At 52.8% G+C, this 24,583-nt stretch overlaps 1 protein-coding gene across 8 annotated transcripts in view; it reads left to right on the top strand.

Annotated features, from left to right (window-relative positions):
* The first annotated feature begins 3,317 nt into the window (after nt 1–3,317).
* Nucleotides 3,318–24,583, top strand: part of CAPN15 (calpain 15) — a 48,612-nt gene continuing 27,346 nt past the window's right edge. For 2 of the 8 annotated variants that reach the window (XM_042827744.1, XM_042827748.1), the window contains exons 1-4: nt 3,318–3,398; nt 7,680–8,028; nt 8,115–8,299; nt 16,870–17,189. In XM_042827744.1, the coding sequence (XP_042683678.1) occupies nt 17,014–17,189 (176 nt within the window). In that variant the 5' untranslated portion in view covers nt 3,318–3,398; nt 7,680–8,028; nt 8,115–8,299; nt 16,870–17,013. Of the gene's footprint in view, nt 3,399–7,679; nt 8,029–8,114; nt 8,300–10,768; nt 10,822–11,845; nt 11,992–16,869; nt 17,190–24,583 lie in introns of those variants that run through there. The other 6 variants (XM_042827745.1, XM_042827746.1, XM_042827751.1 and 3 more) reach the window with 6 other exon arrangements.

Genomic DNA, 24,583 nt, shown 5'->3' with positions numbered 1-24,583 from the left:
TCTTGCTCCAAGGATAAATCCAAGCCCACCGCCTCCACGGTGAGTGACTTCTATGGATACCCCGCATCCCTGGGAGCTCCCCGGTGCCCCAGCACACAAATGAAGACTGGGGACATTCTCACACCACTAGGGATGCCTGATACCCCCAGGGAAACACTGGCACTCCCCACCTGTAGTGAAAGATCCCCCAGAAGTGCAAGGCATTCACAGTACCTCCTGAGTTCCACAGGCATCACAGCTCCAGCACCCCTAGGGGACCCAACAGTTCTCCCCCTGATCACCCATGTCCCATGGAGGTGAGGCTTTGGTGGCTGTTCTAGGACACAGACTTGGTCCCAAGTCTCAAGGACTGCTGTCCTGTGTCAACCAGCACATGTAGAGCTGGTATGTGGGGCCCTGGGGTTGCCATAGGAAGGGAACAGATACCTCTCCCCAGAACAGAGAGGGGCTCGCCTGTCACAACCCCACCAAAAAAGACAAAACACGACAAAGAGCGTGTCATGGGATGGTTACAGCAGGAGAACTAATTATTACTGCAGGAGAATTGATCATCACCACAACTGTCCCACGGAAGAAGGCAGCGTGTGCCACACAGTGAGCAGGACCAGGAGCCCACGGCAGGACATCGCAGTGCTAAAAGCACATTGCTTCTGTGCAATGAATATTCCTCTGTACAAAAGTGTGATTCTTCCTTGGGGCTTTATCTGCACCTCTCTGAAAAGTCCTTCTGAGTCTTATTTACATCACCCCCATTTAGCACGAGAGGCTTTATCTTGACATTGAGGTAAAAACTATTTGGGGTTTGCACAAGACCATTATCTTCAATGTCCTCTTCGTTGCACATAGGACCCCATATGCATGTGTGCACACGAGTACATCTACTACATCACTGCACACCCACACACAACTGGATTTTTAGTCAAGAGTTGTGTATTCTTTGCACCTTCGTTGCACAAAGCTTTGCTACAACAGCTTAAGGACACATGGAGGATCTCCTTGTAAATAGGTATTGCATCGCGCGCTCTGAGCCGTGGCTTTCCTTCAGAGCTCAATCAGGACCTTCTTGTTCCTTATGCTGTGCTTGAGGTGCCAGGACAGGGTGGAAAAAGGCCATGTGGTGGTCTGGAGTTAGGGTAAGTTGGAAGGTAAGGCTGGAGGGAAATGCTCATTAACAGCTTGCTGGTTTGGGAGACAAAGGCTGGCAGATGCTCTGTTGGTTGGCCGCCACAGCCCTTCCTCCCTTTTACCTGATGCCCCTCAAGCAGGAGCTGCTGGCTCCAGCACTGGCTCCAGGAGCTCAGCCAAGAAGTCTCCACATCCTCCTGTCCTCTGCACTGCTCTCTGTGCCATCCTCGGTGCTGGGCGAGCAGGGTGGGTTCCAGCTCAGCCCCACCACCATCCCACCATTCCCATCGCTCACAGTCAGTGCCTAGCGTGATGGCTCACCTGAGGAGGAGATGCCGCAGATTTGGAGCCCTCCCAGTGCCTGCATTGATACACAGTGAGGTTTGGATGGCATTTGCTCGCTGGTTCTCAACTGTGCAAGTATGTGGGTGTAGGAGGCTGAACCCAGGGGAGCCAGCTGGTGTCCTCACAGAGCTCTTGCTGCAGTCTTTGAAAAGCTGTGGCGACTACAGGAGGACCTTCAGGCCTGCAGGACAGCCACGTTTGCACAATCAGCCAAAAAGGGCTCAAAGGGTGACCTGAGCTAACCAGCTCCACTTCAGTCCCCAAGAAAAATCATTGCAGTGCATCCCCATTAGAAGCTATTGTTTGCAGGTGAAGAAAGGGCAGGGGAGCAGTCAGCATGGAGTTACAGTGGGCTTACAGCAACTGAAAAATGCAGTTGTTTTCTGTGATAACGTGGCCAGGTGTGATAGGGCAGAGCAGTGGATGACATTTCCCTTCTGCACAGCATTCAGTGCTGCTAAGGCATCTGTTTCCAAGAGCACCATTCACTGAAATATTGATGCCTCCGCTGCGTTGGCTGAACACTTGATTCTCCTTAAACCAATGGCAGAAATAGGAACTTATCTCAGGTGCTGCAATAAGTGGAATCCTCCTCTGCAGTCGTCTTTCTCCATCGCTCAAACACGTGCTGGTCAGCTCCATTTAAACGCCTCAGCTTAGCTAAAATCGGGTGATGTGAACATGTTGCTGTGCCTTCCCACCATCTGGTACGTGAAGCTGCTTTGTATCTGTGCACAGTTGGACCTTCATGTGTCTCCTGGAGGCAGAGGCTGGGCAAGCAGCGTCCTCTGAGCCCTGCGGCAGCAGCAGAGCTGGATGTCACAAGCCGAGCGTGATGTTTCACGATGCTGGAATTCCACGGGCAGTGAGCAACTGCATGAAATTGGATGAGCGAGTGCTGGAGGCTGGCTGTGCTGCTGGGGGCAGCCCTGGCTGTATGCACAGAACGGGGCTGAGAGGTGGGGAGCAGCACCGGGGAAGGGAACTGTGGTTCTATGATAAGGGACTGGATTGAATTAAATTCTTTACAGAGAGAGTGGTGAGGTGCTGGAACAGCTGCCCACAGAGGCTGTGATGCCCCGTCCATCCCTGGAGGTGTTCAAGGCCAGGCTGGATGGGCAGCCTGGTCTGGTATTAAATGGGGAGGATGGTGGCCCTGCGTGTGGTGGGGGTTGGAGATTCACGATCCTTCAGGTCCCTTCCAAACCTGGCCGTTCTGTGATTCTGTGAGTTGCTGACCGGCTTCCGCACCCGTGCAACGGGAGCACGGCGAGTCACGTTGGAACCGGGGCTCCCAGGTTTGCGGAGGTTCCCGTCGCCGCGTGCCCGCCCGGCTCCAGGCGGACGGAGGTTTGAAGCAGCCCGGAGCCGAACCCTAATTTGCTTCACGCACCGCCAGGTCATTAAGAGATGCAATTAGCGGGGCGGGGACGGAGCGCGACAACGCTGAGCCTCGGGGTTCCGATCTCAGCACCGGGCACGCCCGAGCCGCGGCCTCGCCTCCCGCCACCCTCGGCCTTCAGAGCCGCCGGCTGCGATCCCCGCCCCGCCCGGCTCCCCGCCCCTCCGCCCGGCTCCCGGCTCGCACCGCTCCGCCGCCTCCTTCCGCTGCTGCCGCGCGCCGCCGCTCGGGGTTTGTAGTTCGCTCCTGCTATTCACGACGGCCTCTGCGCCGTTTCCGCGCCGTAGCGTCCGGAGGGCGGGATGGGGCGCTACGCCACGGCGGCGGCGTAAGGGCGGGTGTGGGGACTCTGGGGCAAGGCCGAGCCGGCGGCGGAGCGGGAGGAAGGCGGCGGCGGCGGAACGGCCGTGCGCCGCGGAGGAGGGAGAGAGGGAGGAGGAAGAGGAGGAGGAGGAGGGGGCGAAGTTACTGCGCCCGGCGGGAAGTGCGGGGCCGCGGGCACGGAGAGAGCAGCGCGGCCGCTCAGGTAAGCGGGGCCGGGGGGCCTCCGGGAGCGGGGGCCGCTTCCCCGCAACGGGCCGCACGGAGCAGCCGCGTTGCCTGCGGCCGGGCACGGGCCGCCCCCGCGCCGATCGGCACCACCTGTTGGAGGAGCGCGGCTCTGCCCCGGGGGGCTGCGGGGCCGGCGGGCTCGGGGGCTCCGTGCCGTCCCGAGGTGCTGGAGCTGTTCCGAGGGTCCGCTGCCGTGAACTCGGGGGGAGGAAGGAGCGCCGGCTCTCCGTGACCGCCCCATTTTCTGAGCCGCTCATCGGTCCGCATCCCAGCCCTCCTCGGCTTCGGGAGCAGAGAGTTGGGATGGCTGGGTGATGGGAGCTGGGTGATGGGAGCTGTGTGTGCTGTGATCCTGGTATCAGGTTGGGATGGGAGCTGTGTGTGCTGTGAGCCTGGTATCAGGTTGGGATGTTGGGATGGGAGCTGTGTGTGCTGTATCCTCATGGCAGGTTGGTTCCTCTGAGCACTGCCTTCAGACTGAAATCTTAGCATGCCGTGGGCCCGCAGTGTGGAAGGGTGGTTTCCCATGGTCAGACAGAAGGTACAACCGTGGAGCTGATGCTCTGGGGGGCAACAGTGCCTGGGCATGATGCCTGTTGATCTCATTGTGGTCACAGAATCACAGAATGGCCCAGGTTGGAAGGGACCTCAAGGATCTTGAAGCACCAACCCCCTGCCACAGGCAGGGCCACCAACCTCCACGTTTAATACCAGCCCAGGCTGCCTGTGCTCATGTTGGAGCCTTTCCTCACCCTGCTGTGGGGCTCTTTGTAGGACCTCATCTTTCTCCCCTCTCGTGCTGGCTGTGGCTGGTGGTGAAGTGCAGCAGGATTGGGCTGTGGGTGAGGAATGAGCTGCAGGAGCATATGGGGTGGGTGAAGCAGCTCGTGCTGCTGTCCTTTGGCTCCGATGTGAATGTGACCCTACCATGTGTCAGAGAGATGCGATCCAAAGTGCTGTGGTTTCAGGTAACTGGGGATGTTAGCTTGCTGTAACTTGTATCAGCTGCTGTTCGTGTCCGAGGCTGATGCGGCTCCTTTCCCAGGTGGACCCTGAGGCTGTAGAACCCTTTGGGGAGGTTTCATGTGACTTGGAGCCTGCCAGGCCGGATTGCTTGGTCAGGGAGCAGGAGAACTGCAGGCTCAGTCTGGTGACTTGGAGCATACGGGAGCCCAAGGCGTGTGCCAGTTATGATGCTTTCTGAGTTGGAATAAAACAAAAGTGCTAAAGTTGCACAATCACAGAATCACAGAATCACAAGGTTGGAAACGACCTGCATGATCATCCAGTCCAACCACCCTCCCATTCCTATCAGTGCCACAAGCTACTAAACCGTATCTCATAGATCCTCATCCAGGCGCCTCTTGAACGCTGCCAGGGACGGCGACTCCACCACCTCCCTGGGCAGCCATTCCAGTGCCTGACCACCCTTTGAGAGAAAAAGTTTCTCCTAATATCCAACTTAAACCTCCTCTGGTATAACTTGCCATTTCCTCGGGTCCTACTATTTGCCTGGGAGAAGAGGCCAGACCCTTTTGCACCACAGCCTCCCTTCAGGAAGTTATAGAGTGCAATGAGGTCTCCCCTGAGCCTCCTCTTCTCCAGACTGAACAATCCCAGCTCCCTCAGCCGCTCCTCATAAGACTTGTGCTCCAGACCCCTCACCAGTTTCGTTGCCCTTCTCTGGACACGCTATATACAGGGGAAAAAAAGAAAAAAAGCTGGGTGAGCTGTTCAGCCTGGCAGTGGCTGAGGGATGGGGTGAACCTCTGAAGGGCTGCGCTGCTGAGGGCTCTGTCTGCGGAGGGAATGGCCCAAAGCCTATGGCTGGGAGTGGGAGGCTTTTCATCCGCTGCTTTGGGTTGTCCCAGAGGTTTTATGGGAAGGTCCGGAGGTGGCTGTGTAACAGACTGGGAGCTGATAAACACGAAGGGGAGTGACTTTTTACATGGGCACGTAGTGACAGGGTAAGTTGGAAGGGTTTTAAACCAAAAGAAGGGAGATTTCAGGGAGAGAATTCTTCACTCAGAGGGTGGTGAGGCACTGGTGCTGCTGCCCAGAGCTGGGGATGCTCCCGTGGATGGGCTGTGGGCAGCCTGAGCTGGTGGGGGGCAGCCAGCCCAATGCAGGGGTGGATCTGGGGGGGCTGTGAGGGCCCTTCCCACCCAGCCGTGCTGTGGTTCGGTGCTGGGGCAGCACCCCTAGAGAGCAGCACTGTGAGCTGGAACATGGGGCTGTGAGGAAGGTCACAGGCAGTGCAGCCTTGGGAAGGCTGCTTATGTGGGTTGGATGTGAGATCTGGGGGCTTCCTCCTCCTTTTTCTGCCTCAGCAAGGCGTGCTGTCTGCACGCTCTCCCAAATCTTCCTGCACTTGGCTGTTTCAAGGGGTGTTGCTCTCCTTGTGCTCAGCTGAGGAAGGCACAAGGACTGCTGGCTGTGCACGAGGAGCGTTTCACTCTTGCCTTCACAGCTCCCCTCCCTGCACGTTCTTGTCTGGGATGGTGGGAAATGACAGAGTCGTTCCCAAAGCTTGCTCACATTTGGTTTTAAAGGCGAGGAGAGGTTTTGTTTGCCATTTCCTCTCACCGTGGAAGAAAAAAAAAAGCATGCTGCCCGAGTGTCTGGGCAGAAGGGGAAGCCCTGGAAAGGAAATAAGATCTGAAGAAATGTGTCACCAGCAGAAAGCACAATTGTTTCTCTACATTCACATCGCAGAGCGCAGCCCCACTCATCCAGCTGCTGTTTGACAGCCAAGATAATGCATTTATATTGATGCAATTAGCAGGACGGGGGTTTTGCTGGATGGCTTGGGGGCAGCGAGCTTTTTCAGTCTAACTCCAGCAAATAGATTGGGGAGGGCTGGAAAGCTGCCGTGGGTTGCTGCAATTGGCCCTTTGGGTTTCTGGAGGTTGAGTACATAACTGCTGCTATTTCCTATTGTGTTGTACCCTGCCTCAGTGAAAAGAAAATAACTTGAGGGAACACGGGGTTATTTTTGCCAGCTTGAAATGATCAAGTTTGATTTCTAAAAACCCGAGTCTTTAGGCTTGTGCATTAGAAACAGCACTGGAACCGTATGTCTGTTCAAGTGCGCTTTGCCGATGGTACGAGCTCTGAAACGCATTCATAAAAGAGAAACAGCTCTTCTGTTCCTGCGATGCAGCCCCTTTTGTGGAACCCAGGGTGCCTGTTCAGCGCCGGGATCCGGCCTGGTGTTGGCGTTAGGGCTGATGGAGCTGTGTGCCTGCGGCTCAGCTGGCACTGCTTGGGCTCTGGGCGCAGCCAGGAGGTCTTTACTTTAAGCTGCTGAGAGTTAAGCGGTTTGTCTTCCTAGACAATGCGTATGTGGACACATCTCCTGCAAGGAAAATGACGTGGTGTGCTGTCAGCTGATGTAGGCAGCTGGGGGGTGCTCTGTCCTGCCTTGTTTCGCTCGCCGCCTCATCAGCTCTGAGAAGACCTCTGGCTTTGCTGTGAGTGCATCGGCAGCGCTGCAGGCCAGGCATTCCCTGTGTTGTGCAGAGCTTTGGGCCAAAAGGGCCAGGGTGTTCCCTTCAAACCTTGATCAGAGCATTACTTACTTTCTGCTGGTCCCTAAGCAGCATTTCTTGCCTGCTCCATAGCACTCTTCATGCGCTGCTTTGCTGTGGCTAGCAGTGCAGGCCCAGCTGTTCACACAGGTCCTCCTTTTCCTACTGCCTGGAATCTCTGTGTTGTGCAAGGAGAGAAAATCCATGAATACTCCGTAACCTACCCCAGCAGCAGCCCGACAAGGTGGCTGAAGGGGCAGGGAGATGGGCACAGAGCAGGGTCTGTCACTCTCCTGTGCTTCTCCCACAGCCCCCAGAATGCTCAGTGATGTTCTGGCTCAAACCTCATTTGCTTTTTTGCCTCCTCCCCGATCTAAAATAGAGATAGCAAAAACGTGCCAGCAAACCAAACGGTGGTGGATGGGGATTCTTGTTGCTCTGTCTTATAGAACTCCAGCCTAAAGGAGACGGCGCTTTCCCTCAGTGTGAATGTCCTTAAAACATGTTGCTCCAAGAGCAGGGAGTGTAAAGGGGTGTGGGGAAATGCCCTGCAGGAGGGAGGGCAGCTGGGTTTGCTGGGGTCAGTGTTGAGACTCCATACCTTTTAAGGATGGGATGGGCACATTGGACAGGATCGCATTTGTACTTGGCAATTAGCTGTAAGTGCTAACGATGCTGTGACCACGCGGGGTAGTTAACGTGTCTCTTTGTGTTTCACCATGCAGGCAGCGTGCCCCTCCAGTCCCTGCACAGCAATCCTGCCCTGCTGCTGGTTGTGGAGAGCTGTCCAGAGCCCTCATCGCTGGGATCCTGCCGTGCTCCTGAGGCGCTGTGTTATTCAGCACAGCGAGGCTGAGCAGCCGCCTTGCTTGCAGGGTTAGCAGGGCGATAAATCACAGCCAGAGGGGCCGAAACCTTGAGTGAGGAGTGCGAGTCGACTCAGCAGCAGACCAAGCTCTGTCTCCAGGCGAACCGAGCGCCGGCCCATCGCCAGCCTGATGCTGCAGGAAACGAGGAGCCTTCTGGGAGCTGTAGTTCGAGCGGACGCCGACTGAGTGACCCAAAATGTGAGAGGTTGGTGGCGTGGGCTGCTGCGATGCCGATCGGCCCCCAGTCTCAGCAGCCCTTATTCTGACGTGTCCCTCCTCTCTGTTCCCCAGCCTGGTGCAGCTGCCGCTCCTCCTGGCAGGCGCAGCGCGTTGCCAGGCTCTGTGCAGACCATCTAGCATGCTCCTCCGAGCGGGCCGTGCAGCTGGCGCCTGCAGCAGCCGTTCCATTCCGGGGACGCCGGGCTGAGCTCACACCAACTGGGCATCATCGCACCCGCAGAGCTGAACTGTCTTGGGTGAGAGGCTTTTCTGGCTGCAGCTGGCTCTGTGCTGGGCTGGGAGGGACTGGAAGGAAAAAAAAAGGCCTTTTCTCGTCTGTTTTGTGAGCGTGGTTACCCCTGCTGCTTCTCTCCCGTGCCTCTTGTCTTTCTGTCTTGTTTTAATTAATTCCTTCTTGAAGCGTTCTCCTCTCTCTGTCTGTGTGACGGCCACGCGCTCTTATGGGCAGGGATGCTGGCCTGGTTTTATCACAATGAAGAGGAAACTGAGAATGGAAGAGAAAGCGTGTGGTCATTGCAGCCTTAAGCTGTGGAATCTGTGCGCCTGACTGAGGCAATGCATGAGTGGGAAAACTAATCAAAGAAATTCTGCATTGCATTTCCTGTGGTGACTGCAGAGCCCTGGCAGTTCCCAGCACGAGCACAGCAAGGTCCTTTTTTTTTTTTTTTTTGAAAGCTTGGCTGCTTTCAGAGTAGTGGTTCAGAGCCTGTCCTGCAGGGCCAGGTGGCGTGCAGTGGGCTGAGCTTGTGCTGAGGACGTGCCTGGGGCATCCCATGCAGGGATATGGTGTTCTGATGGGGTAGAGCTTGCATACGACTGAGCTAAGCTAATGTGGCTGTTCTGGAGCAACACGTGTTGGCCTTTTGGGGCTGGCTCTGCTGTGCTACAGCTTTCTGAAAGCATCTGAGTTAGTTTTCAGCCCCCTCATCTGGAGCATAGTGTTTTCCTCATGCGATGGTTATGTTTGTTCAAATAATTGCTCTCATGGGCGAGTACTGCTTAAGGCCCTGTGTGATTGAACACATCCTGTGGCTTCAGCTGTATTGGCGTAGCTGTATGGTGAAGCAGACAGCAATCCAGTATGGTTATTCCAGGGGAATGTCATAGTGGCATCAGGCACTACTGTATCTATATCACCTCAGTTATACCAGATGTTTTTCCAGCCAAATCCAGAGGTGGAAGAGAGGAGTGGGCAGGAATTTGGTGCTTTTCCATAAGGTAACAGCACTGAGCCGTGCCTGCAGAGAAACCATCTTGCCCCCTCAGGTTCATTCTCCATGTCCCTTCCCAGTCCTCTGGGCTCCTGGTGAAGTTCTCAGCCAGTCTTACACTTTTATCTTCTGGTTGTTTGTGATGGAAATGCCAAATGCCACTGCTGTCTGTCAGGCTCACCCTACCTCTGTGCTTGCTTGAGGCACAGCCAGAGATGTGATGGTTTAAATTGAGGTTGATTGTTTGGAAATTGGGACATGATGCTTCATTAAAGCAAGGAAAGTTTGAATTGCATTCAAGTGGCAGAAGGAGGCATGTGGTACTGCTGCCCTTGTGAGAGGAGGCTTTTTTTGGCTCTGGACGTGGCAGTGCACTGAAGACTGGGATTTGTCTCTAGCAAAGGAATGCAACTGGATGTGGTTTGGGTAAATTACATATTTATTGTCTGCCTGATGTCTGTTGAATTAAAGCTGTGGCTGAAGCGTCTGGGGACAGTGTGCTCAGGGGACATCTCCTCCTCCCTCTTCCTCTGAGACTGCTTTCACATCTGTGCCCTGGGCTTTCGCTGGCTCTGAGACTGCACTTCTTGCTGCAACTCTCTTCCCCTCCCTTCTTCAGTGGCCGGCTCCTCATCTGCTTATCTGTCAGCTTAGCATGATCAGAAGATACAATCCCTGGTGTCCTTTTGGGTGTGACCTTGCGTTTGTGCTACGCTTGGGCATCTGTGACTCCCCATGAACTCGAGTGGCTGATGGCACACAGCTGAGATCTGCCTTTCTCAGAGACCAGGAGGAAACTCCTGGGTCAAGTCCAGCTCAACCCTGTTGGGTCATCTTGTGCAGGTCATGAACTTCACCAGGAGTTAATTGTTGGAACTGACTGCGTGCTTTTCCCCAGCCCTTCTGGAGCAGTTGGTCCAGAGATCTCCGCTTTGAAAGGCTAGAAACTCTCCTCTGACTTCCAGCCCTTTCATTTCAGCATCCAGTTCTCCTGGGCTGGTTTCTTGTTCTTGTGCCACAGCAGTGTTGTCTTGCAGATGAGAGATGACTTGCAAATTTTGTTTTCCTTCCCTGGTTCATTGTAACATTTGCGTCCTGTAGCAGCCGTGGCTCGTGGTGTAGATTTATCCTGAGATATGCGAAAGCTGCTTTGTTTTTCTGTTGTTTCTCTCTGGGAGGTTGGTGTTGTTGAGCCTGTTTATTTCCATGTTGTGCTTTTGCCTGTTCTAAGTGCAGGTGGAGCTCTGAGCTGCACAGTTGGAGTGTTAGTGAGTGCAGAGGGGCACTTTTTGCACTGCTGTCACTTCTCTTTTTTTAATGTTTGTCCTTGCTACTTTTGCAATCTTGCCCATTCAGGAGGGAGAGATGTTGTCAGAAACAGCTGAATCAAGGTGAACTTGATAAAGCAAATGTATTGGAGAGCCAGTGCCTGGCTCTTACTCGTGTTTATCTCTAGCTGTGAATGTGCAATAACAACAGTTCTGTTCTGCACAGGCTGGCACAGCCTCAGACTGGAAGATCTGCTGTTTACCAATCAACACTCTGCTGTAAGTGAGAAGGGGAAGAAAACGTTTTATTGCTGCTGGGTAACCCAGTGTCTAGTTAAACCTATCCGAGGGGAAAAAATAAAGAAAAGGAAACTAAGAGGACACGTGTTACTCAAGATGCATTTTTCCTGGCAGGAGGCCCACGTGTGTATTTTTCCTGCAAAGCATCCCTGCTTATGCTGCTTCCCGTTGAAGCTGCAGCATATCAGTAGCAGCAAATAAAGGCTTCCTGGTTGTCACAGTGTGACTGGTCTCAGCAGGCAGTCTGTCAGGGTGATTTTGCAGCCTGGCATGTTTTGTAGCTGGGGTATTCTGTGGGCTGAGGAGGATGACAGAGCTCTGCTGCCAGGACTATAAATGCACAGAGAAAAAGATCTGGAAATTGGATCTGTTGGTAAAGCTTCCCAAGGCTGGATGCTGTGGCTTGTCTTGTTTTGTTTCTTCCCCTCGTCTCTCTGTCTGTGGCCTCACTGCGATGTTGCTAATGAGATGAGCCGTGCCAGCCCACACGCTTGTTAGCACTGCGCTCCAAAGGCAGCCACAGTTGGCCAGTAAACTGGAAGATACAAGTTGCCCTGCTGCACTTTGCTGAAGTAATGCTAATTGACTTAATAGAGCACCCGGTGGTAGAGGTTTGTTTGTTTTGTGTTTTATTCTGTGCAAATCCAGGCCCTGCTTCTGCTGTGGCTTTGTTGCTGTTTTTCGTGCTTATTCAGGTGGGCCTTCCCACTCTTTAGTGATGGAGATGGGTTTGAAGTTAACCTTTATTTTGAAGAAGCCTTCCTGTCCCTTGTCTTCACCACAGCTTGTAATTAAGTTGCCTATTTCCCATTTCAAATCTGTATAATCCCCTCTCTCAAAGTGACCGTGATGGATCTCCAGTAGCTCACTGGGTAATCTATCACTGGTTTACAGTGTGCTGTGCAAGGGAGAAGAGGAAACTTTTCAGGCTTTGACGCGAATTGCTTTGTGGCTAAGCTGGCTCTGCAATAAATCTACTTTTCCTATCAATCTTTTGCTTCAGGCTTTGGACACCTCTTCCTCTGCCTGCATACTTATGAAGAGTCAGTGCTGGGCATTGAGTGCAGCTCAGCCCAACTCGGCTGATGTGTATGAGTTTCTTCTGGGTTAAAGTTGGGCCAGAACCTGTTTCAAGGCAGCTGAAAGAAGGTAAAGATCCTCAGGCTTGCCTTTGCATGTTCATGTCTGTGGCCAGAAAGGTGTGCTGCTGTTCTGGACTTTGCTGAAGTGTAGCATGAAGTATGAGGTCCTGTTATGTGCTGGTCTAGGTTTCCAGGTTAAATTATCTTGTTACCTCATTAACAGCCCATCTAGAAAACTGTGTCCAGGCACCTAATTTCATTTAATTAGATTTCCACAAGTGGATCAGCAATTTGTATCTTGCTGTGATTAGGAAAACAGCTTATTTGCAGCTTCCAGTCCCCTAGATTTTCATCTTGGGCCAGGAATCCTGATACTGGCCTCTCTCCTCCCAGCTCTACTGCCCCATAATGAACATTTGAGTGGGTAAACTTCTCCCTTTTCTGCATCTCCCTGCCCTCCCATTTGTGGTGCTGTGTAATGCTGGGCATCCTCGTGCCTGGTGAGCCTGAGTGCTTCTTGGCCCTGGCAGGTAGAGCAGTGCCTTGAGTCACAGGACTGTGTCCCGAGTCAAGCTGTGTGCTAAGCCTGAAGGCTGAAACAGCTTCCCACTGGGCTGTCCTTCCTGTTAGACCTATGCCTCCTCAGTCTGCTCCTGGAGGGACTTTCCCACCCCTGCCTTCCGGCAACTTTGCAAGGAACTGGAACTTTCTGACAGCTTAATTTCCTGCCAAGGCTGCAGCACTCGGGCTGCCTTACATTGCTGGCTCAGCAGGTGAGGGTGGGAAGAAAGAGCAGCAAAACTCCATTTCTTGTCCCCAAGACTCCAGCTTTGTGCAGGACGCTTACTTGATCAGCATGGGGCATTTGGTTTGCTTGGCTGTTTTGCAGCATGGGTCTTGCTGGCAGCCGTGGGAGCTTTTGCTGTGCTTGAGCCATAGAGCTCTCCTTGAGTTGGGGTTTAGCATCTTGGATTTCAGTCTGGCCTGTTTCTGTGTGATGTGGATGTCTTACTGCTTGTCTGCTCTTTTCCTGCCTTATGGGGAAAAAGAGAGCTTGTTCTCCCATTCTTCCCTGCTGTCTCTTCTTTTATCAAGGTCCTCTCAGCATGGTGAATGCAGATCGTGCTCAGCTTGGTGCCCATGCCTGCCTTTGCACATGCACAGGTTTTGCCACCCTGCTCTGAGCGGCGAGGAGCTTGGCTGCTTGTCACTTGCTGTCTACACAAATGCTTGAGCTGCTTTTACTTGCTCGGTTGGTATGACACCATCAGGCCTCTGTGCTACGTCCAGCCTTAGTTACCTGTGCCTGACCTCTCACTATTTGAGTGGGGATGTCTCAGGAACCCTTGTTTCAGCTTGCAAGCAACAAGTTGCGTGTGTGTGAAAGCAGAGAGCTTTGCTCCTGAGGGTGAGAGCAGGTCCAGCCTTTCTGATGCCCAAGGCAGGGACGTGCACACAGTTGAGGGAAGAGAAGGGCTGGTAGTGGCAGCCTCTGTGTTGTAGCAGGAGGCTCTCATCTTCCTCTGGCACAGCTCTGAGGATGCTTTTCCTCCAGGTACATGGGGGGATGCTGTGAACAGAGCTGTATGGTGTGCAGGGCAGCTGTGTTTTCATTGCTGGGTCCTAGCAGAGAAGGCAGTAGGTCAGAGGTGACTGTATGGGGTTGAGAAACTAATGATGTGACAGAATCTTGGTCTTAGCTGTGGGAGGCTGAGAGCAGCGAGATGTTGGAAGACTTGGGCAGGAGCTGAGCTGTGTTACGTGAACAGATAGATAACAAAAGGAGCGTGGGGAGCATCTATCACGTACCAGGGGGCTTCTGCACACAGGACCAGGTGAGGTGAATCTGCCCTTGGCATTTTCAGGGGCTGGAGCAGCTCCAGAAATCTGTCTCTTCCTGCTGGATGCCGGAGGGAAGAGCTTGGGCTCAATCCTAGGAACATCTTGGGACAAGCTGATCCTGCAGTTTCCTAGATACATTGGAACACGTGAGCTAGGTCTTGTTTTTCTTTTATCTTTTTTGTTTGTTTGCTTATTTGTTTTTCACTTCAAAACGGAAATCTACTTTGGAAGGGAAGGTGACTGAGGACATCTGTGCTTGGCTTTGCGTGCTGTGGCAGAAGGGCTGGGACCCAACCTGCTCACTGGTGTTGAGGCATAGAGCTCATCCTGCACCCTGGCAACCTCTCAGCTCTCCAGCAGCAGGAGCAACCTCTGCAGGGAAGCTCTGCTGTCCTGAGCTTGCTGCCAGAGCCTGCTGCTCCCAGTATCAGTGCAAACTGAGGAAGGGTCTGCCTCGCAAACCAGCCTGAATGCATGCGAGTGACTTGGAAGCAGAAGGATGAAATCTATTTTAGTTTTGGAAGCAATATTTTGGGAGCAGTTAAGCAGTGTCAGTTGAAACCTGATAATTATCGCAGCTGCGAGGGGTAAAAAAAACCAAAATCCCAACTCAGCATCTTACTAAGGTGCTTAACTGCTCATTTCCATGAATGAGTTCCACCCTTCCTGAGACATTTCAATCTATTTGCTTTGTTTCTTCCTGTCCTGATGAGGTAGGTGGAAGCAGTGCTTTATTTATTAGAAGGAAAATCCTGTTCCTTTGTGCCAAGGCAGAGGAGCTGCTGGCAGTTTGCTCCCCCTGAGGTCTGCTCTGCTCAGCATGGGCTGTGTACCTGCGTGGGGCGTCTCCTGCCCAATGGGAGAAGCTCCTAAAAAATAAAGCTCAGTGCTTTCGGTGAGGCTTTCCTCTTTGTAGCCCTTTTTAATTGACCCCTTCCCTTGCTAGGGTGTAGTTTGTATTCTCGTCTTTCCATCTTGCAGACTCTTCCTTTGCTTATTGTTGGCCAAAGGCGTTTTCTGGCTCAGCGTGGCAAGCAGGTACGTGTTTTGCATTGAGCTGCAGCGATGCCTCTCCTCCTGTTTGCAAACGGACTCCATTCAGTGCTTCCCTCTGCACTGTTTGCTGGCTGCTCTCACCTGGTGCGAAGGGTAACCCTGGAGAGAAGGATTTACTGCTTTGCCTAGAGAAATCCGATTTCACGCAGTGCTCGCAGCCACGCAGCCCATGTAGACCAGACAGTCTTGGAGATCACCAGGACTTAGCAGGGTTATCCTGCACCTATTTATAGGTCCCTGCCCAGCTCCACCCACCGCGGGGTTTTAAAGCAGGGTTCCCAGCCTCTCTCCTTTCTGCAGCCTTGCTCTGATCCCCGGTGCAGACCTGAGGAGGAGGAAGGGCTGAGACGTGAGCGACGCGTTGGGAGCCAGCAGCGATGCCGGCAGCAGGCAGGTCTTGTGCCTGTTGTGGTGAGCTAAAACTGGCGCTTCTGCACGTAGGAGGAAGAAGCAAAGGGCTCTGCTTTTCCAGCTCAGGACTCGGAGGAGGAAGCGATTTCGATCCAGGCTGTGGAATGGCTTCGTTAGGCGGTTTGTGCAGGGGAGAAGGCTGTTAGCAAATCGAGCATCCCACCTTCTGCTTGGCACTGCCTGGAGTGAACTCTGCGGGGCTGTTTCTGCCCAATTTGCTTTTACTTTGTGTTTTTTCTTGTGGGAAAACACAACTCCTAAGGTGAGGCAGCTTGTTCTCTCAGCAGGGTGTGAAACTGGGCTGTCTCAGTCAGAGTTGAACTGATGACACTGGGAGATACTTCCCCTCACATCACTGCTTTCAGTTAGCCAGGAAATCAGATTTGTTGCAAGCTAATTGCCCAAGTTGGAGGAAATGAGAGAGGAAGTGCCAGGGATCCACGTTGGCTGGACCTGCAAGAAATCAAAGTCCTGGTGTTGTGCAGGGAGCTCAGTGTGGAGATGTGATGTCTTCAGTCTGCCTGGTGCACAGCAATTAGGCAGACCGATTACAGCAAAGTAATCGAGGTAGGGAAAATCGTGTTCTTGAGCTTTTATTTCTATCAGTTCTATTTCCTTAGCACAGGCTTTGCAGGTTGCAGAGAAGGCACCGTGACAAAGTAGCTAATGTTCTTCAGTTAATGGCCTTATGCAGGCACGTTTCAGTGTTAAGCTTGTAGCAAAACTGCACCTGCTCCTTGAGCTGCTGCATTTGAGAGGCTGTTATCTATCAAGGCCTTTCTTGGTCCCTCAGAACAACCCCGGGATTGAAAAGCTGTATTTTAGGAATCTTTGTTTCAGCCTTTTTGCTGTGCAAAGTAGATTCTTCGCAAAGGTCTTTCTACAGTTCATTCATCTCTGTAAATCCTGGTGGGTAATTGAATAAGCTCAGCTGTGCTAATTTTTTCTTCTTCCTCCTTTCTTCTTTTCTCTCTGTTAAATGTTCCCTTGATCCGCTCCTTCTGACACGCATCCAGATTGCCGTGCCTCTCTCCTTTAAGAAGACATATATGTTTAAACTTCTTTGAATGTCAGAGGACAAGAAATGTTTTTGGGTTTTAACTGTGAGATTCTAAGAAGCGTGAAAGAGGGCGAAAAGGAAGAACATTCAAAGCCCCAAGCCCACTTCTTTGGGTAGGGGAATGCTCAGAATCTGCTAAAAATTGGCTTGAGCTGAAAGAGAGTATTTCATTGCCCTGGTCACAGAAAATATACTTGTGCAGACGGCCAGTCAGCCCGTATGCAGCGTTACTGCAGTGTTAGTGGGAAGCAGGAAAAGAGGGATATTTTGTTTTACGTACATCCTCCCTGCAGACAAACCTGATTCTGGAAAGTCCTGGTGCTTCCCCGGGGAGATCCTCTTCTGCAGCCCTGCGCTCCACATCTCCAGGCAGCAAAAGCAGGCTTCGGTGACGTGGCCCTGGTCAGAGCATGCACTAACATGCACGCTTCTGCTTCTAAGACAGGAGGGGTGTTGCTGAAATCATACCTTATCTTTCTCTCTTTTTCCTTTTTTTTGTTTTTCTTTCTTTTTTTTTTTTTTTTTTTTTTTTTTTTTTTTTTCCCTTTTCTCTTTGTTTTTTCAACTCTTGATCAGAACCGACCTTCCTTTCTCCAGCGAGTCGGGATCCTTACAGCAGCCCATGCCGCAGCGCCTCGCCTGTCCCACCCGAACTGCCTGTGCCACTGCCTTGGACCTAACCTAGGATAAAGCTCTGCGTGGCCTGGGTAGGGGGGAACCATGGGGAGCTCTGCCTCGTCGCTGGCCGCAGAGACGGAGTCGGACCATGGCTTCACTAGCCCACCCTACCCAGGGCACCCAGCTGTGGGCTGGTATAGGAGTAGTCACGGTGGTCCTGTTTGGGAAAGTGACCTTATAACACGGCAGCAACAGAATTTACACCACCGGCTGCGAAGGTAAGGGGAAGGGGAAGGAGCCTGCTTACCTGCTTGCCTCTCAGCTTCAAGCCAGGGCAGTGCAGTGGGGACGAGTCGCTTTGCGTCCTGCTGAGCGTCGGCTCTCATCCAGAGGCTCAGTTCTAGTCCTTGTGAAACTCAGAGCCGAGTTTCCACCGATAGAAGGGTGCCAAACCTCATCTTATTTACCAGGCTGCCAGTGTTTCCTGCAGAATAACTGCAGGGCTCTTCCCACCTCTTCCTCACTCACCCCAGTGGTGGAGGTGTCTACCTGGGAATGAGATCTCCATTCCTTTAACAAGCCTGCCACCTTCTTGCGGCTCCCTTTTCACCTCCCAACTCACTGTAACTGTCAAAGATGAAGCATTATGACTCCAGGGTGAGTGGGAGAAGTAGCAAGGGTCTTTGAACTTAAAAGAGCAAGAGATGCTGTTTTCATGACAGTGCAGTGAAATGCTCTGAATACCGGATTGTGGGGAACAAAACACACCAAAACAGACTCTGAAAAAGAGCTCAGTGTTTCCTGCTCTCGCTTTCTGTCCCTCCTTGATAAAATCAGCATCTCAAGATGTGCCTCTGAGTCATTTGGCTGTGCTCGTTCCCCATCAGCCACCTGAGAGTGAGGAATATTTCCTCCTGTTAGAGGGCTGTGTGCTGCATTCAGGCTCTGCTAGGCTGAGAGGTATGCTGAAAGCAGCTAAAAATCCCCAGCCCGGGGGCTTGACTACAGAGACTGCCGTGTTTAATGCTAACACTATCTGAGCCTTTGCCTGAAGCCTGCTTTCTGTAGTGCCAGCCTGGTTGGGTGTCTGTACCTGCTTGAGTCCGTTTGGAGCCACTAGTATTTTAGGAATAGCTGCTTGCTTCTGAGTGTCCCCGAGCTGTTGTGGCTTTCCACTGGAGGCGTTTGCTGTGATGGTCACGTCCTATCTGTGGTGTAGTCCTTGTTTTTGTTGCTGCTGCCAGTCCCAGCAAGTTTACTTCCCAGTGTCTGGTGTTCGACTCGGGGAGACCCCAAGGCACGCAGCGTTGCGCTCTGCTCCTTTGTAGGCCCCTGCCTTGGGTTTCCTAGTTGGGCTCGTAATGGCATGGAAGCAATTAGTTGTTGTCTTTGCTCTCAGTCACGTGTCTGAGTTCTAGCAATGCCTAAGATGCTTTTAAAGGCTGTTTTGTGCAGTTCCCCACCACCACTGCTGCGTGTCCCAGCCTGCAGGGCTGCCCATCCTGCTTGGACCTGCAGCTCTTGGGGGATCGTGCAAACAGAGTTGGGCCCTTCCTGCAGGATGACTCCCTCCAAGCTGCTGCTTTCTCCTCTCTTCCCCAGATGAGCTGAGGAAGGTGTGGAAATAGCAGCAGACTGCCCTGGCACTCCTGTGCATGGCCAGCACTGCCATTCAGGAGCCAGCAGTGCAAATCAGTGCTGCAGGGTGATGTTTGTGCAGCCTGGTTTGTGCCGGCTCTGCCTGCTGCTCGCCATCCTGCAGCCTGCTGGAGCTGGAGAAATTACATGAAATCCTAATGTGTAGAAGTACATTTCCTGCACAGCCAGCCTCCGCAGCGGGGCGGATGCTGGGGCAAGCACAGGAACTTCTGCTCTTTGTGCGGATAAAGGCAGTGTCCTGTGAGGAGCAGTTCGGTGAGAATTATGCTTTTCCTCTGCTGAAGGAGAGAGCTCATCCCAGCTGAGTGCTGCGTGGTTCCTGGAGACAGGAAAATAGCTGGCCATGATTCACCGAGCAGCCTCTGCGTGGGAAGGACTTGCTTTAGGCGGTGATTATGGAAGCGGGTTCAAAAGACGTGCTGAGATCAGCCGGGCTGCCAGGCATCAAAGTCCCCACGGTTCCCATGGTGAGACTGGTGCAGCAACGGGGTGAAGCAGCAGCAGCTGCTTGGTTTCCAGAGAGAAACAGATTAATACACTCTTCTTTTTTTTAAAAAAAAAACAAAAGTAAATAGAAGCAGTCCAAGTAGGTGGGTTCGCCTCTTCATGGCCTCATCCCTGGAGCCCTGTAGTGCAGGAAGGAAATGGAGTACTGGGGAGTTGGTCTGAGGCTGGCCAGGAGTTCTGGGATAGACTTTGCTTTTCCTGCTGGTTTCCTGCTCCTGCTTGTGGCCACCTTTAGAGCTCCTAATGTTTGGAAGCTGAAGGCCAGCACAGAGCCAAGCCTGCTGTGGTGTATCCCGTGTCTCAGGGATGCGTGCACATCTTGTTAGGAAAACAGGGGTGGGAGTGCTTCACGAGTGGGCTGTTCTTAGGGGGAGATTTCCGTCACAGTGAGGATAGGATTGAGGGCAGAGATCAATGCTGTGTGGTGTTGGAGGTGTGCTGGAAGCTGTGGTGCCTTGAGGGCTGAGGCTGGTGGTCTACAGCCCTGTCTGCTGGGGACAGCTGGACATGGGAGCAGCAAAAGGACCTTGGTGATGGAAGCAGTAGCCTTGTGACATCCAGATCTGAGTGCCTGTTCTCTTCTGAACCAAGCTGCTTAGTTTCTTTGTATGTGTTAGCATCTCATCTTTTAAACAGGAACACACACCTGCTTTCCCCAGTGTACCGGGAGGGAGCATTAAAGGTACAAATGCATGGTAGTGAAAGGAATCTTGTTGCTAAAATCTCTGCTTGGGGCGAAGATTTTATTTTTAAATAAATCCTCGATAGCTGTGTGTATATTCCAGATGAATTCTGGCTTAGCTCTGAATCTGCTTGGGCTCCTTCTTGCTTGCACACATGGAGGTGTTGGGGCATTCAGCTGAGCCTGCAGACTCTTCATGGCCAAGGTGAGGTGCCACCCCTTCATGGCAAGGTTCCTGCCACACCAAACCCTTCATGAAGCTGCAGGCAGCACAGTACAGTGCCACAGGTGCTGGTGGCAGGACCTTGCTCTGCTGATGCCATTGAGTGCGTTGGGAGCCAGGGGCTTGCAGCGCCTTCTCATGCTGCTGCTGGAAGTGGTGGCGGTGGCAACTCTTCCCTGTGCATCCTTCCATACTTGTAAGGTGCTAGGAAGGGATCAGGACACTGATTGTCTTTGAGATTCCATCCCATTCCACACCCATCGTGAAGAGGGGAATCGGGGTCCTGTTCTGGTCAGGGTTTTTGATGGTTGCTTTTCCATCAGTGCAGGGAGATGGACCTTTCCCTGCTGGGCCCTCTGCTCACTGGGGGTCTTTGCAAGATCCCTGCTGGAGCTGTGCACGTGTCAGCACCAGGTTGCTGAGGCTGGGAGCACCCGTGGGTTGCAGCACGGTTAAACTGTGAGGTCTGTGTAGCTGAATGTGAGCAGCTCTGTCCACCACTTGGTTTGGCTGGAGCTTTCTGGATGGCTTCCCTTGTCTGGAGAATTGGCGTTTTCTGGAGTTTCCTGCTGCAAACTGGAAAAGTGTTCTGTTTTTCTCTAAAAACCTTTTCAGAATGAATACCTCTTGTGAAAGGCCACAAAAATTATCCAAGAGATGGAACACCTCCCCTATGGCCCCTGAAAGCAGCATGGAGAAGGTTCCAGGCAGACCTGATGGTGGCCCTTCAGTATCGAAAGGGGGCTGTAAGAAAGAAGGGGACAGACTCTTTAGCAGGCACTGCTGTGACAGGGCAAAGGGAAACGGTTTCAGACAAAGAGAGGAGATTTAGATTGATGCTAAGATTGGCTCTGATGCTCAGGATGTGCCAGTTCATCACGCTGGAGCAGAGCTGGTGTTGTGCAAGAGCTGCGGTGAGGTGGCTGTGTCCCTGCAGGGGAGCTGTGGCATCCAGCTGGGATGCGGTAGGGAAACCATGCTGCAGGTCATTGTGGATACCTGCTTGGTATCCACATGGGAGCATTGGACTTGGAACTGGTTGCCAGTTCTCACCAAAGCACTGGCAGCTGGAACCTTGCCCCAGAAAGCGTGCAGTGCTGTGGAGCTGGCAGCACGTTGTGCTGTGGCTTCCATCCCTGTCCGTCCGCTTTCTGTGCTGGCTGTTCCAGCACTCCGTTTCCTCTCAAAGCCTCTTAATTGTCTAAAATGAGGCTATTTATAGCTCTGGAGCTGTAAAGAAATCAGACAATGGTACAGAGTAGTAGAAACTGAAGTTTTTATTATGATCCCAGATGGCCCCAGTGGTATGAGGGCAAATTTCCCTTTCTCTTCCTCTGCTGCTCCGTGCCTCCAGGTCACCTTCCTCATCTCTGTTTTCAACAAACACGGGTAAAAGCCACGGCAGAACTTGTGCTGAGATCTTACCGAGATGCCTGAGTGCCATGCCTGGAATGTTACTGTTACATGTGAAGCTACAAGCAGGCCTGTCACTTCAATCTGCCATTTAGACAGAGTAGCAGCACCTTTTCGTGGTTTTGGGATGCTCTGCAGTAGCTGAGCCCTCTTGTTCACAAAGGTAGGGTCAGGTCCTCATCCAGGTGCGGAGATGTAGGGTCAGGTCCTTCTCCAGGTGCAGGAATTGAGTAATTTTGCTTTGGTGCTCTCAGGATGTGGCTGTGCGTGCAGGAGGTTGGTATCCATCTTTGGCTATGGCCAGGTCCAGAGTCCTGTCCTCTTCCTCCCTTATAGGAAGGGATCCTGGAGCTGCAATCTTGCTGTGAAAGGGGACAGTCTCTTGTGCACTGTGCTCACTTGTGCTGGGAGAGCCTGGGAGAGCACTTGGGTGTTGTGTTTGGAGCAGGTTGTTCCCAGGTGCATATATGCTGTGAGGTGGATTGACAGGAAGTGAATTTGTTGTTCATTTTTTAAGAGTAAAAGGAACCAGAGCAGGATTTTTTCTAGAGCAGCCCTTCTGCCTTGCTCCTTTGACTTTGCCTCTTGCTGCAGAGGCAGAAGCCTGGCAGAAGTACAATCCCTTGTCCCCTGGAGAGGTGTCATGCATGTGACCTGGAGCTGTTGGAGAAGCCTCGGTCCTCCAGCAGGAGCTGATGAATGGATGTGGTGACAGCAGTTGCTCAGGAGCCTGAGTGCTGCAAGGAGGGAGCTAGTGGAGGACATGAGGTACGTGGAGCAGAGCCCCTTGAAAGTGCCAGGGAGGAACCACGTGCCCTTCCAGCTGATGCTGTGCAGTGTCTGTCCTTAGGGCTGCGCTCCTGCTGCTCTGGGCTTGGCAGAGGGGGCTGAGGGCAGGACCAACTTGCTGCCTGCTTCTAGGGAACTCCCTGACCCTCTGAGCTGTTCAGCACTGCCAGCTGCCCTCTGTCTTCCAGGCTTGTTTTGGAGCTCATTCCTTCCTTCCAAAAGTAGCAGGCACCAGTTGCTGCTGGATTTCCTCTACTGGTAACTTAATCCACTTTGATACCAGTGGCTCTGGTCTTGGGTCTCTGACTACTGTGATTCAGAAATGGGGAGGAGAATGTGTGAAGCTGCAGTCCCCTTTAGCCTGCCTCCATCCCTGGCTGCCAGCACTGAGGTGATGCTGATCCCATCTGGGCTTGGGGCCGGTGCTGGTGTGTGCCAGGACGGGGCAGCGCATGCTGAGCAAACCCCTGAGGCCTTTGTTTGCTCATGTGAAACTGTCTTGCTGTGTGGGACTGCCATGAATAAAAGGCACTTGTTCAAGGGACACAGAGAGGAAAGATAAGCTGTGGTTTGATGCTGTTTCAGTTTGGCAAACTGGGGCTGCAAAACAAAGGACAAATCTGTCTGCTCCTGCCCAGAGGCCTGTGGCTTGCCCGAGGAGATGGCCTTTTCAGCATCTCTCCATCTCAACAGTCTGCCCTGTGCTTTCATTTGAATTGGGATCCTCTTCGTGCTCCATTATGGCCCTGCCTGGGTACAGCAGGGCAGCAGTAGTGCAGCCAGCAGTACAGTGCATCCTGCAGCATCTGTGCCTGCAGCAGCACCGAATCCCTGCGAAGGGCAGGTGCTGGAGGCCACAGAGGGGTGGTGTGAACAGCTGATCCAGAATAACTGCTCCCGCCTTCCAGATGGTATTTATGAGGCTGCAGTAGGATGAGAAAACCGGGAGGAAACTTGATCTGAATTGTGAACGCAGCCCTTCTGGATGGCGGTGGGACGAGCAGCAGGAGGCTCAGGGCAGTGCCTGGGGTAGAGAGGAGAGTTTGGGTTGCCAAGCTGGGAGCCAGAGGGACCTTGCTTGCCCTTGCTCAGAGCTGCATAACAGCTTTATCTCCAGACGCCTGGGTTTGTGCCCCGCTGCACAGTGTGGGGTGGTACTGTGTGCTGGAGCTTAGAGGTGCAGGGAGCTGGGCTTGTGCATTTTGAGCATGGCAGGCTCACCGCAGGTGCTGGAGGCTGGCTCTTGCTGGCTCTTACTGCCTTTCAAGATGCAGAGGGCAGGTCTGCACCTGCTGTCCTTCCATCGCATTCCCTGATGGCAGAGTGGGGAGGAGGTGCAGGTGGTCACAAGCAGGATCTTTCATCTTGCTGAAAGCCTTGTTTTTACCTGCATTGCTTGGAAAAGTGAAACTCTGTACGTGTTTCTAGGTGATTTTTTTCCTCTTGTTCCTTGATACACCAGGCGCTGGTACAGCTGGCTGTACTGTGCTGTGCTGGCACCTCCCATCACACTTGTACCTCCAACTGCAGCAAATGGATCCTCTTCACCTTTCCCTGCCAAGGAATCCAGGCTTCTTCTGCTGCCTCACCCCACAGCTGCTCTGACTTTCTGCAGAGAGGAACAAATGTGGAAACACTTGTTGCTTCTGAAATGTGAAAAAGCTGTTGTAGAAGCTGCAGAGTTGCAGTGCATGGCACGTATCTGCCTGGTCACTGCAGCTGTTGTCATTTTGCCTAGCAACTTCTGTGGTCCATGCAGTAACATGTGTTGGGCACATCCTCATGTCCCACATACCCCAGGGCATCTAGCAAATAGCAAAGCTTGGCACAATGGCTTGTTTTTCTTAGTGCTCGAATGCTGTGTCTTCCAGGCATGCATGAACTGCAGCCCCTGGCTCACTGTTAGGCTCACAGTGGGGATCCATCCATCCATCCTGTGCAGAGATGAGCGCAGGTCTGTGCTTTCTCTCTGCCCTGTGCTCATAGGCACCTTCAGGTTGTCCTTGTAGACCTGAGGGAGACCAATGGGAGCATGCATGGCTTGGAGAGCTCTGGGAGCGTTAAGGAAGAGCAGGAGCTGCTCTCTGTGGTGGGAAGCACTGTGTCCCACTGTGGGGACAGGTTGCTGAGCTGCGGGGAGCAGCCCCAGTGTGGACTTAGTTGGCACTTCTTAGTGGTGTGTGGACACGTGAAGGTTAGCTGTATGTGCTCCAGCTGGGAGCATCCTCTAGATTCCAGCTATCAAGGCACTAACTTAAGTATGCTTCATCTTTATGAGGCAGTAAACAGTACCATAGTCTGAATTACTGAGTCCAGAGGCCTTCTGGGGCCAGTATGAATTGTAGTGACTTCCCTGGTAATTACTGTCTGACTGCTGGAGCAGGGCATGTCTCAGATGT

Source organism: Centrocercus urophasianus, unplaced genomic scaffold, assembly GCF_019232065.1.
Source record: "Centrocercus urophasianus isolate 14NV4802_14NV808 unplaced genomic scaffold, USGS_Curo_1.0 seq_29, whole genome shotgun sequence".
Classification (NCBI taxonomy): domain Eukaryota; kingdom Metazoa; phylum Chordata; class Aves; order Galliformes; family Phasianidae; genus Centrocercus; species Centrocercus urophasianus.
Note: the sequence above shows the minus strand (reverse complement) of the source record. Positions and strands in the feature narration are given on the sequence as shown.